The following is a 12,977-nucleotide window of genomic DNA, read 5'->3' on the forward strand; positions in this document are numbered from 1 at the left end:
CTGGATTGATGGGCAAAAAGATAGGTTATAGAGAAGCAGTTTAGTATGGCGGTTATGAGCATGGACTCTTGGAGTCCCATGTTAGGGTTCAGAATACTCTGAGTCATTTACTGACTTTGTGACCTTGGAGTAAGCTATTTATACTCGTTTGCCTCTCGTTTCTTCTGTAAATGAGGATAACAGTAGCTCCTTTATGGGGTTGTAGGGATTAAATAAAGTGTGTGTCACTTAAAAGAGTGGCACATAGCCCTATAAAAATATTAATACTTTTTCAGTAATCCTTTTTTACTTTTTAGAAAGGATGGTTTTTGGATAGTAGAAGTGAGTGATAATGACAAGTTAGAGATTTAAAGGGATAAAGTAATAAAAAGGATTTTAAAAGTCCTGAAGTTTAGCTTCATTATTTTGTAGTGCGAAAATAGACAACCAAATGTGGTTTAAGCAGTTTGCTCCAAAACATCATGAACTGTATTAACTGCATGAAAGCTGTGTTTAGGACGGTTAAATCTAGTCTAGTGGTCTTTACAAGTTGGATTATGAAGAGGAAAATCAACTGAGCTTTATTAATTATGTGGTGTGATATGAATATGAAGATACGGTATTTGGAAAATGATAAAGAGCAAGAGGAAATGAATTTAAATTGTTCACGTAAATGGAGTTCAGTGACACAAAGGTTGTGAAGAGGATAGTTTTTTGAGTGAGAATTGTTACTTTATTAGTAAAGTACCCAGTAGACAATTCACAATATAAGCCCTAAGCAGTTTGGGGAATATATCGTCAAGGTGGTTGTCTGATTGTTAGGAAAATAAATGTAGAATGGATGCAGAAAAAGAAAAGCTAGAGACAACATATTTGATAGGCATCCATGATTAAAATGATAAAGGAGTAGTAAAAGAATTAAAAAAGGAAAGGGAAATAACAGAAAAGGGAATAGTCAAAGGAATAGAATGGAAGGTAAAGGAGATGTTTCAATTCTTTGCTGATGCTGTTGATTTTAATGAATTTACATGTCTCAGTATGGTAAAGAGTTTAAGCAACATGAATGAGAAAATGAAGGAAAATCTAAAATATGTTGCTTGTGGCTATATGAAAGGGTAGGAATGGAAGGTTAATTTGGCCTTTGAATTGTTCAGCCATTACCATTTTTCTGATTTTCTGCATCTTTCTGCTTTTTTATAGGGCCCAGTAAATCCTTTAGGGCCGCCTGTACCCCATGGGCCCCATGGTGTCCCAGGTCCCCATGGGCCTCCTGGGCCTCCAGGGCCTGGAACTCCAATGGGACCATACAACCCTGCACCTTATAATCCAGGACCACCCGGCCCTGCTCCTCAGTAAGTATTGAGTTTGGTTCTGGGGTTTTCCCCCCAAAGATTCTAGCTTTTGGTAAATTGTATTTTTATATTGATTTCTATCTTTTCAGTGGTCCTCCAGCTCCTTATGCTCCCCAGGGGTGGGGAAATGCATATCCACACTGGCAGCAACAGGCCCCTCCTGATCCAGGTAAAAGATATTTATCATTCATGTGTAATCTGTATTGTTTGTCATTCCTGTTATCTTCTTAAATTTTCTAGTGTCAACTCTACGTTGTGTGCGTATTTCTGCACTTAACACTCTTCAGCAGGAGTCTTAGTTTCTGGTTTTACCACGTTATATAAGATTGGTGTGAATATGGTCTGTTTTCAATGAACTTTTTTTACTTGCATTTGGCTTTCTGTCCTTTAAAAGTGTAAGGGCAGAGTGCTAAAAGCCAAAACTACAGGAAGAAGTACAACGTCTTAGTTTTAAACACCAGTGCCATCAAATGTATAATGTGTCAATTGTGACGTTATCCATGAAAGAGTAGTGTACGTTTATTTATAGAACTATGTGAGTGTCTAATGGAGCATTTAATACTTGAGTATTAAACTTTGAAGTTCTCAAATAAGATATATAAGATGTTTTCATATTCCTGATATGGTAATTTCACATATTCGTAAAAATCAGGGCTGTGTTTAATGTCTGCATGTTAGAACTCAAAAAATACATTTAGTTAAATGTATTCGCTGTTCAGAACTGGATTTTATATGTACATTCTATTCTGTTACTGCATCTGCCATCCTCTAGTTTTCTTTCCATGATGGTCAAAGGAGCGTTCATCGAAACCAATTAACATTTATTTATGATCCTTCTTTCTCATCTACTACCTATCTTTTAGGCCTCTTTCACTGGAGTAGTTTCAAGGAAGGTACTGAATTATGGATTCCTTTCCACACTAGTGTATTTATTTCTTAAAAGAACCTAAATAATTAATTTAAATGAAATTGTTTTAGTGAATTTAATTAAACATTCTGTTATTTAAATGTGGCCCTATATTGTAACATATTTTAATTTCATAGGATGTGTGCTCTTTGGAATATGATGGCACAGCATGACAGTAAGCAAATAACCACAACTTATACTCACTCAAGAAACAACTTGAGTGTGCAAGGATGTGGGTATGCAAAGATTAGTTTACATTGTATAGCAGAAAAGTGCACTCTAAGTGTTAGCAGTGCTGTGATGACTGAGAGTCAAATATAATTTAATGTATAATAGTTTAAACATCTCTTAAGAATGAAAAGACTTTTCCTTCCCTCTTGTAAACTAAGTGGGATGGTGTGATTAGGCAGAAAAATCACATAATTTAAGAGATTCAAGAGTTTGAGCAAGTTAAGGGGTGAATTTATATTGGGAAACTTGGATCTGCAGGATTGCACCTTATGAGCACTGTTTGGGTCAGTAACATGATTGAGAAAAATGTTGGGAATCAGAAGTAGTCTCTATCACAGTCAAGTTTTCCCAGTGGGAGTAGTGAAGTCACCACTGTAAGAATTGGTTGATGAATATGGCTTGCAGCATTGCCTTTGGAAAAAGAAGTAACCCATTTAGCTAAAAGATAGCAGCTGGTGTTAGATATTGCTTATATTAGACTTAGCAATATGTAAAAACCAAAATTATTATTAATTAATTTATTTATAAGATTTTATTCATTTATTTGACAGAAATAGAGCAGGAACACAAGCAGGGAGAGTGGGAGAGGGAGAAGCAGGCTTCCCGCCGAGCAGGAATCCCGATGTGGGACTCGATCCCAGGACCCTGGGACCATGACCTGAGCCGAAGGCAGATGATTAACAACTGAACCACCCAGGCGCCCCCCCCCCAAAATTACTTTTTTAGATGAAACTGTTTTAGTGAATTTGATTAACATTCTGGTGTTTAAATGTGGCCCCATAATGACAAAGTCCATATTCTCTGAATTAAAATATTTTTCTTTGAAAAATAAATGGGCTGTTGAGGACTTATGTAGTAGTCAAGAAATTAGATTCAGAGTGAAAGAGACCTTGATAAGCCCTAGTGCTACAACTTTAGTAATTGGGGTAGTAAACAAGTTTTTTAATCCCTCTGTATCTTTTTTCTTACCTATAGTATGATAAGTGAAAGATAATCATGTTGAATAATTATTAAATTCTTTGTATGTATTATATGGAACTGTGAGACTGGTTCTCTTATACCCTCTACACATTCAGGAGTACAAGTATCATTTTCTAAAGTCTGTTTTTTTTTTTTTTTAAAGATTTTATTTATTTGAGAGAGAGAGAATGAGAGATAGCACGAGAGGGAAGAGGGTCAGAGGGAGAAGCAGACTCCCTGCTGAGCAGGGAGCCCGATGTGGGACTCAATCCCGGGACTCCAGGATCATGACCTGAGCTGAAGGCAGTCGCTTAACCAACTGAGCCACCCAGGCGCCCCTAAAGTCTGTTTTATCTCAGTTTCTCTAGACAGAGATGGTGTCAAGTGAAATATTTGTATTAATATACAGGTAATGACACAAGACAAACATTCAACTTAGAAAAGCACTACATTTATTACTTGAGGATGTTGTGGAGGATGGATCATGCCTTAAAATTGTATTACCTTAGACATTGTATCATTCTAGAAATCCTTGCTCCTTTTCTCTCAAACTTACTAAACACCTGAGACTTGCTGCCCATTTGGGATAAAAGCTAAACAGATTTCACATAGATACAGACTCTGGCAAAGGAAATTACATTTTTCTTGATAATATAAACTTAAAAAGACATTATCTATAGTGTCAAATGATATTCTTGATATAAAGGACAGAATCAAGAAGAGGATTTCTGTTTCTGACTGAGAGATCTCAAACTGTTACTGCATGAGTTTTTTATGAAGGATGAAATGAGGGTGCAAGTGCAGAGAAAGCATAACATGGTCTAAGGCCAGATAATGAACGTGGCAACTTCTGAAAAGTACAAGCAGTTTACTGTGACCAGAACTTGAGTGTTGGAAAAATATTGACAAATGGGGGAAGATATGGCTAGAATGGAAAGGATAAGCCAGGGGGTCAGATCATTAAAGATGTTGAGTGATAATGTTGCACTTAAGAAAAGCTTCAACAGCCCTGAAGACTCTATGGAATAAATGAAGAATTTCAAGTAGGGCAGTAACATCAAGTGTATGTTTTAGGATAATTACTGTGAAATATGAGGAGATGAAATATGGCTAAATCTTGTTTATTTTTCAAGATTATGTTGTCTCTACATTGAAAGCAAGACAGGACAGAATTCATAGTTGTAAAATAATTGTTTCTTGTACAGGTTAGTTCCTAGAAATCCTTTTCCTGTAGTCATCTGTCATGTAGAACAGCTGTGCTTGAGGCAAAACCAGTTTAGGAAGAAACCAAGGCCATGGGATGGTTTGAAGCAAAGCATTGGATTTGGAGACAAAAGATCTTTATTCCTATCCTAATTCTGCCACTCAACTAGTTCTCTAAGAACGTCACTTAATCTCTGTACCTCACTTTTCTGTGATTAATGCTAATGATGACAGTTAAAGTAATAGAATTGAAAACGTCCCATTTATTATTTATTTTTGATACCAGTTAATTTGGGGGTCTGTTTATTTACTAGAGTGTGTGGGTGAGAGAGAGAGATTACGGACTTCAGATGCAAACCTTGAACTTGTGTTTATTCTAGCTAAGGCAGGAACGGATCCAAATTCAGCAGCTTGGGCTGCCTATTATGCTCACTATTATCAACAGCAAGCACAGCCACCACCTGCAGCTCCTGCTGGTGCACCAACTACAACCCAAACCAATGGACAAGGTAACTATGGTAATTAAAGAATTTATTTTGTATGTAGAAGTAGAAACTTGTGTTTGGAAATTTCCAATATTTAATTATAGCTTCAGTGAGCAGACTTTCCTTTTTAAAAATAAGTTTGAAATAATTGCAAACTTTCATAAAAGTTTTAGTTGTAAGATAGATTTACAGAACACCCAGGTAACCTAGCTGTTAATATTTTACCTCTCACCTCTGATTTGTCCCATTACCCTGTCATACATGCCCATATCCATTACCAGTAGTTTTTGAGAACCATGTAAGACCAGGCCGTACACAGGAAGTCCCAGTAACCTTAAGTACTCTTTCTGTATTACTCCAAAAATACATTACCATCATACAGCCTGCTAAAACAGTTAACCTTGATACATCATTACTGTCCCAATGTAAAACCCTTACTCAGATTTCACCAGTTGTCCCATCAGTTTCTCTATTCTGATCCAGGGTCCCATCTGGCAAAAAAGTATAGACCTTTTGTTTTGCGAGATGATGATCAAATCAACATAGGTTCCTTCAACTTTTTCTCACAAAGATGAGGTCATGATCATGAGGTCCTACTTGTTAGTTGGCAGTACCTCCTAAATAATGCTGTGCTCTTGGTGCATTATATCGTGGGGTCATATAATGTTGACCTGCTTCATCCCTGGAGATGGTAACCATAGTCCATCGGTCATGTTGGTGTCTTGCCAGGTTTCTAGACTATAAAATAGCGTTTTTCTCTTTGAAATTAATAAATATTTTTGGAGAATTATACTGAGATTATCTTTTTTCCTCATATCAACTTCTCTGATAACACATTCCTGATTCAGCTACAGCTATGATGATAATTTTTATTTACATCATTTTATATGTTATTAGTTGGTATTGTACTATAAGGAAGAAGTTTTTTTCCTATTTCTATCAGTATGGACTCCTGTTTTATTCAACATGCTATGGTTTTAAACTATCTTTACTATATGATTATCAGATTGCCCTAGCTTTGGCTAATCAGGAGTACCTTCAAGATGGCTCCTGTATCCTTTTGACATGTCTGTTATTCTTTAAGCACATCCTTACTTTCTTGCACAATAAGATGCTTATTTTGTGCTTTCTGGGCTCTAGAATCAGCCATTTTTCCAAGGAGCCCTGATTCCTTTTAGTAAATACCATCATCTAAGAAACCAAACTCAGTGTGTTCATTGCTACTAAGCTGTCATTGCTTCTAAATCCTTTCAGCATACAGAGCTAAGAAATTTACCTGTATGTATATCTACATACACATATATGAAACAACATAAATAATCTATATATGTATATAAGACTATTGTATCTCCTGCAATTCCATTATAATACTTCAGGATTCTTTCTAGCTTTTTCCCTTTCCATGCTTATATATAAATGGTGAAAGACCTATCTTCAGTGTGTTCCCTTATTTAACCAATGAATTTACTTAAATGCTCAATGTGACTACTCTTCCTTCCATTGTGTATAGACAAATTTTCTCTTGACTGCCTCTATACCCCCTATGTCTTTGGCACGAGCAGGAATCCCACTACCACACAGCACCCTCACTCCCTATGACAGGCCGCTCCCAGTTTCTCCACTCAAGGAACAGAAGGAAAGAGCCAAGAATGTCTTCTGAAACCCTTAATCTTACTATTTGTTGTTTTTTGTTTTTCTTAAGGAGATCAGCAGAATCCAGCTCCAGCTGGACAGGTTGATTATACCAAGGCTTGGGAAGAGTATTACAAGAAAATGGGTATGTTCTACATTTCTTTTTTATACATTTAATTAAACTGCAATTGAAGCATTTAGTAAATATCACACTAGAAAGGATGAAGACCGAGAAAACCATGTTTGTATCATGTTTTTGTTACTGGGACTTTTTATTTTTAACTTTTAAATTTTGGAGAATAATTGAACGCATTCTAAAATCACTGAACTTTTGGGTGTATCAGGGTTACAGTTAATTCTTAATTTGTGGTCACATAACAAGGAAATTTTATTTCTAAATGTATGTGTCAACCACTTAATAATTGAAACTAAAAATTGCCCCATTGGCACATATAACATTGGGTATTACTTGCACTTTTGTCAAAGATAGTTACATATAATAGTAGCCTAACTGGCGTCGGTTAAATTAGAGTGCCAAGCAAAAATTTGTTGTGTGTGCTATTTTCTGCTGCAAAATAAAACTGACAGTGACATAGTACATTAATTACTTAAATAACATTTGTGTATATGAAAAAGAAAAAGTCACCTAGAAAGGCCATTTCCATTCAGTAACTGTAGAGCACATACCACATGCCAAACATAGTGAAAGAGCTGAGAATGTGATTATGGGCATAATAGCAGGAGCCCCTGCCCTTCTGGTTTTATTCTCATGGAGGATACAATTGTTAATCAAGTACTTTGCCAGGTATATTACTACAAACTGTTACTAATGAAAAGAACTGTATTTCCACTAACACGTCACATGTACAGCTACTAAGTGGTAGCAGAATTTGAACTCCCTAGAGGGCATAAATCCCAAGTCTATCTCCCAAATTGGCCTTTTCCTGGGACCACTTGGAACCTGATATTATACTCTTAACCCCTGAATAACAACATAAGTTTGAACTTAGCGGGACTACTTACAAGTAGATTTTTTTTTTACAGTACTGTAAATTAATTTTCTTTATAGTTTTCTTAGTATTTTTTTTCTAGCTTACTTTATTGTAGAATACAGTATATAATATGTAAACATACAAAATAGGTGCTAATCAACTGTTTATGTTATCTGTAAGACCTCTGCTCAGCAGAAGGCTATTAGTAGTTTTTGGGAAGTCAAAGTTACATGTGGGTTTTCAACTGTACAGGGGTCAGTGCCTATAACCCCGAGTTGTTCAAGGGTCAACTGTATTTCTGAACAGATAGTTTTTGCTTTTAGAAGCTTGTGGTGTTAGTCATTTAAAATTAACACATGTATACCACAGCCACTTACCACAAATGAAAGCTAAACAGATAAACTTATCCACCCTTCACTGGAATAGAACGAATCTATAGATGGTATAGATGGTAGAATTTTTCTCATAAGATATAGTCTGTTTGAGATTCTCAACCTAAATTTCAGTGTCTGCCCATGGATGTTTTGTCATCTTACACAGAAAGAAAAATTTCCAGAAGGGTAGTTATATTAATCTTTTTTGTGTAGGATACATTTGCCTGGTGATAAGGATGTTTTACACAGCGTGATTTCTGTTTAAAGAAAAATTGTTTTTCCTCAAAACAGTATATTCTATTTAGGGTGATCACGTAATTTATTGTCCAGAGTTGGATAGTTTTGAGAATAACTGAGGATGGTATTCTGTCAGGACTTATGGTCACTCTAATAACTTGTATGAAATAGTGTCACCATTTTAAAGATTTGAGCATTTGCAATTAAATTGTTGCAGTTAAAAATCATTGGGTCCAACTTACATTTTCACAGTGGTTAATAAACCAGAGATGTTCCCTAAGTTAATATTAAAATAAGTAAAAATAGGCCTGTTTGTGGACCTAGAAAATTATTGGGGAATTAGTGCAACTTGTATTTTAGTATATTTTATCATTCATTTGCAGCATGGCCATTAATTACTGTTTAGCATTCTTAATATTTTACTTGCCCGAAGTGAGGGATGCATGTTGAATGTAATCTTTGAGGTCTTATTACCATTCAGATTTTTAAGGATAGACTTTTCACCTTGCCATTCTTTTAATTTTTCATTTTCTACCTTTACTCTGCTGACTGTAAAATTTTAATTTTATAGATACTACGCTGGACTCTGTTGACTCCTTTGTGGAGAAAAATGTTACAGAAATAGTTAAATAACACTATGTTTGGCCTAAGAGCCTCCTTAACCCCCACCTTTTTTTTTTTTTCCAGTTATGTGTTTTTCTATAGCATGACATTGATCAGCTGTTAATTTATTGAGCAAAGGATTAGTTTAATGATTCTCTCACATGTAAATCTTAAAGGAAATAATGTTAAGTTGCCAGGTCTTTAATGTTAGCTACAAAGTCAATTTATTTTTTCCTTTAAAAAGTTCTTTTGTTAAATGATTGGTTGCTTAACTACCTTAATTTCTCTTAGGTGCATTACTGGTCCTTAAGATCCTTTTATGACAACTGCGCATAAGCGACCTTAAAGCATAAAACTAATATAGTTCAGTTTTCAAGATTTTTATGTATGTATGTACATGCGTATGTATTTAAAGTAGTCCGTATACCAACGTGGAGCTTGAACTCACAACCCGAGATCAAGTCACATGCTTTACTGAGACAGTTTTCAAAATTTTTTTATTTTTTTAAGATTATTTATTTTAGAGGTGCTTGAGCAGGGGGAAGGGCAGAGGGAAAGAAGCAGACTCTGTGCTGAGCGTGGAGCCAGATGTGGGGCTTGATCCCACAACCCTGAGATGACCTGAGCCGAAATCAAGAGTCGGATGCTTAACCGACTGAGCCATCCAGATGCCCTCAAGATTTTTAAATGAAAGGGAAGAAAGTAATAAAATATTAGGGAGATAAAAATCTTTTATCTCCAAATCTAAGTCCCCTATTGGGAGAGGCCAAGTCCAGTGGCAGAGCTGTGATTTTCTAGGACTCTGGACATCTTAATTCCCAATCCAGTGCCCTCTTTACCAAACTAGGCAGGCTGTCCTAGCTTTTGAAGGCAAATTTCAGCTTTTTCTGTTAACAGAAAATACCCACTAACACTATAAATTTGTCATTGTTCACTTATAAGTAAATAAACCTCTTAAAACAGTTAAGTTTTTAAATTTGTTTCGTTTTCTGAAACAATTCTAAATTTCCTAGGATTAACAACAACAGAATTTAGGAAAGAAATTCATAAAGATGAATTTATTAGAGGGTTAATGAAGGAAATTTTAAGTCTTAATAAGGAATGGCAGCCAACATGGAAGAGTAGGTATTTTTGAAGCTAGAATGAAGGGAACTTTTGTAATAAGTAAACACCCTAAAGAGAGATGAAGCAGAATTTCAAAGTAGAGACTGACAGTTGCCCTTTGGAAGAGGGCTAGTGAAGGCATTTTTGGAAAAGTTGGGAGTTGAGGAAAGCCCTTATATAATGTTAAGCGCTGATACGGTGGACACTGCACCTTTGGTGTAAAGGCCAGGGGATGGGTGGTGGAGGTCGTGTGGTGGGGAACGTGGTTGTGGGAAAGATGCAGGTGTTTAGAGAGAGAATTTAGAGTGAAATCTATTCAATCAGGTTTGGCTCAGGAATGTTACCTGTGAACTTGGACAAGTCTCATCTCTTGAATGAAATGAAAGTAAAACCTTATATATTGTAATCCTGTATGTAAATATTAAGTAATGTTTTAAAGTATAAACTAAGCTATCTGGCCTTCAACAGTTTTTGAACTAAGGATAAAGGGAGCCAGCTAAGGACATTCCTAAAAGGGGCAGAGGGGCACAAGAGGCTAGGGGATAGCCAAGTCCCAAGTAGATAGGAAGAGTTCTTTCTTTACTTTCAGCAGGGCAAAATGAATCACATTTGTCCCCCAGATTGGGGGAATGAGTTAAGTTTTTCCTTGGACACTTTCAAGAAAGGAGTGTGAGGTGTTTACGACTTACCAAGTGTTTGTTTTTCTTAAAGTCTAGTATGTTTACCTTTCACTTCCCACAGAAATATTTGAGTTGGGGGGAGGGTAGGGAACATTTGAGTTTGATGAGTTTTCTTAATGTGTCTCCCTGTTTCTACCATCTTAGTTATTTTGCCTCTAAAATGAGCATCTAACAATGATCAGTTCCTTTTTATAAACCCAAAGTAGAAATTGCTGCTGTCTTAACCCAAGTTTGGCCTTAAGTCAGCAGGTTTTCAAGTGTACAGTTTGTAAGACACATTGTGTAGTTTTATTACTGTTGATACCCTGGGGTATTTGGCAGTTGTCTTAAATATTGAAACCTGTTTCAGATTGGCCTTAATTGTGTCTCATAGGATCAAAATGTTAAACTCACTTACTCTTTGAAGATGATTAGGGAACGCAAAAATAAGAGAATTTTGTTTATATTACATGGAATTTCTCTGCTGTTGCCTATATTTTATAGAAGGGGAGGTTTTCCTGGATTTTTAAAGTTACTCATAAATGTTAAAAATTTTATTCACTGAATTGCTTCTGTTCTTCAGCCAGTTTTGTGATACTGATAGACACTAATTTCTGCAACTACATAAAGTTACCTTGTTGACAACATCCAATAAACATAAAAACAGCTTTTTCTGTGTCTATGCTTCAGTATTTTTTGTCTAGCCATACTTCCATCAGGTCAAGTAATTATAAGCTAAATAAAATTCTCAAAGGAGCTAAATAAGAAAATACGAAAATACGAAAAACACTTTTTTCCCCAAAAATTACATACCTTCAGTAAATTGGAAAATAGTACAGCAGGCACCCATATTTATATTTTCTACTCAAATTAAACACTTTTTTTTTTAAAGATTTTATTTATTTGAGAGAGAGAGAGAATGAGAGAGAGCACGAGAGGGAAGAGGGTCAGAGGGAGAAGCAGACTCCCTGCTGAGCAGGGAGCCCGATGTGGGACTCGATCCCGGGACTCCAGGATCATGACCTGAGCCAAAGGCAGTTGCTTAACCAACTGAGCCACCCAGGCGCCCCTCAAATTCAACACTTTTTAAAAGCTTACCATATGTACTTTGTGTCTGTGCATGTGTACGTATTGTGCCTTGAACCTTTACAGAGTAAGTTGCATACTTTTAAATTATTTCAGTAATATTATCAACATACAGACCATATTTAAATTTCCTTGGTTGTCAGAAAAGTGTTTTTGTAGCTGTGTGTGTGAGTTTTGTTAAGATAATTTTAATCCAGAGCCAGTTTTGTGCATCGTATTTAGGTTGTTAGGTCTCTTTAGTCATTCAGGAGTTAACACTGCCTAGAAAAATAGCTGCTCATGAAAGCTGTTGAGTTTTGTGTTTCATTGATCTTGTCGCTTTGAACCTCTCCAGTAATTGTTCTTTATGTCCTTTGTTCAGGTTACTTTTAATGTAATTTTGTTGGTGATTTGAATACATTGTATTGAAACTTTTAACATCTTATTAAAGAGTATCTTGAAGATTAGTCTTTGTACACACAATTTATAGGTTATAATAAGGAAACAAAAATCTTGACCAGATCTTAATAAAGCCTTTAAAAGCTTTCAGGTGTTTTTTGTTTGTCAAAAATGTTCTTTTTCTCCATCAAGGATTTTTCATTTTATTTAAAATCTGTAGTGTAACATCCAAATGAATAAGACAAAAAATCATGGTCTCCCCCATCCCTGTGCCCAACGTCAGTACCAGGGTACCATAGATTGCTTACTTGAAGTACTTTCCAAACTCATTTTAGAACATACTTATAAATTTTGTATTGAATCAAGATATCTAAATCTTCTCCTTTCCTAGTTAAAACTATGTCACGGTTTCGATTTTGCTTTTTCTTAATAGTGATACTCTAGAACTAAAAGTTATTAATATTAATAAGGCAAAAAGAAACAGCATTCTGATTTTTTTTAATTACAAGAGTAGTTTTCTAATGAATATCTAAAATAGGACACTAATGAATATATAAAATAAAACAGGAGCAATTCTGACCCTCTGTGCTTGTCTTTATAACCTGTACTTACAGTGGATATAATTTTGTATTAAAATTTAGGGGGTTTTTTTTAGGTCAACAAGGGCAGACACAAGATTATTCAAAAGCTTGGGAGGAATATTACAAGAAGCAAGGTATTGTTTTTATTAGAAATGAGATTCTTTTGGGCTTTTAATTGTGGTTACAGCAACAAAGTTGTTCTGTTTTCTCAAAG

General features: G+C 35.6%; 1 protein-coding gene across 22 annotated transcripts in view; it reads left to right on the top strand.

Annotated features, from left to right (window-relative positions):
• Window positions 1-12,977, top strand: part of FUBP1 (far upstream element binding protein 1) — a 33,852-nt gene that overhangs the window by 14,825 nt on the left and 6,050 nt on the right. For 13 of the 22 annotated variants that reach the window (XR_012379398.1, XR_012379399.1, XR_012379400.1 and 10 more), the window contains 5 exons: window positions 1,180-1,331; window positions 1,421-1,500; window positions 5,013-5,150; window positions 6,820-6,894; window positions 12,838-12,897. Coding sequence is in view for 15 of the 22 variants with exons in the window: in XM_073896453.1 (XP_073752554.1) it covers window positions 1,180-1,331; window positions 1,421-1,500; window positions 5,013-5,150; window positions 6,820-6,894; window positions 12,838-12,897 (505 nt within the window). In the remaining 7 variants the exon portion in view is untranslated. The remainder of the gene's footprint in view (window positions 1-1,179; window positions 1,332-1,420; window positions 1,501-5,012; window positions 5,151-6,819; window positions 6,895-12,837; window positions 12,898-12,977) is intronic. The other 9 variants (XM_073896460.1, XM_073896462.1, XM_073896461.1 and 6 more) reach the window with 3 other exon arrangements.

This window comes from Callorhinus ursinus, unplaced genomic scaffold, assembly GCF_003265705.2.
Source record: "Callorhinus ursinus isolate GAN/ISIS: 27379988/994484 unplaced genomic scaffold, GSC_fseal_2.0 scaffold9, whole genome shotgun sequence".
Classification (NCBI taxonomy): domain Eukaryota; kingdom Metazoa; phylum Chordata; class Mammalia; order Carnivora; family Otariidae; genus Callorhinus; species Callorhinus ursinus.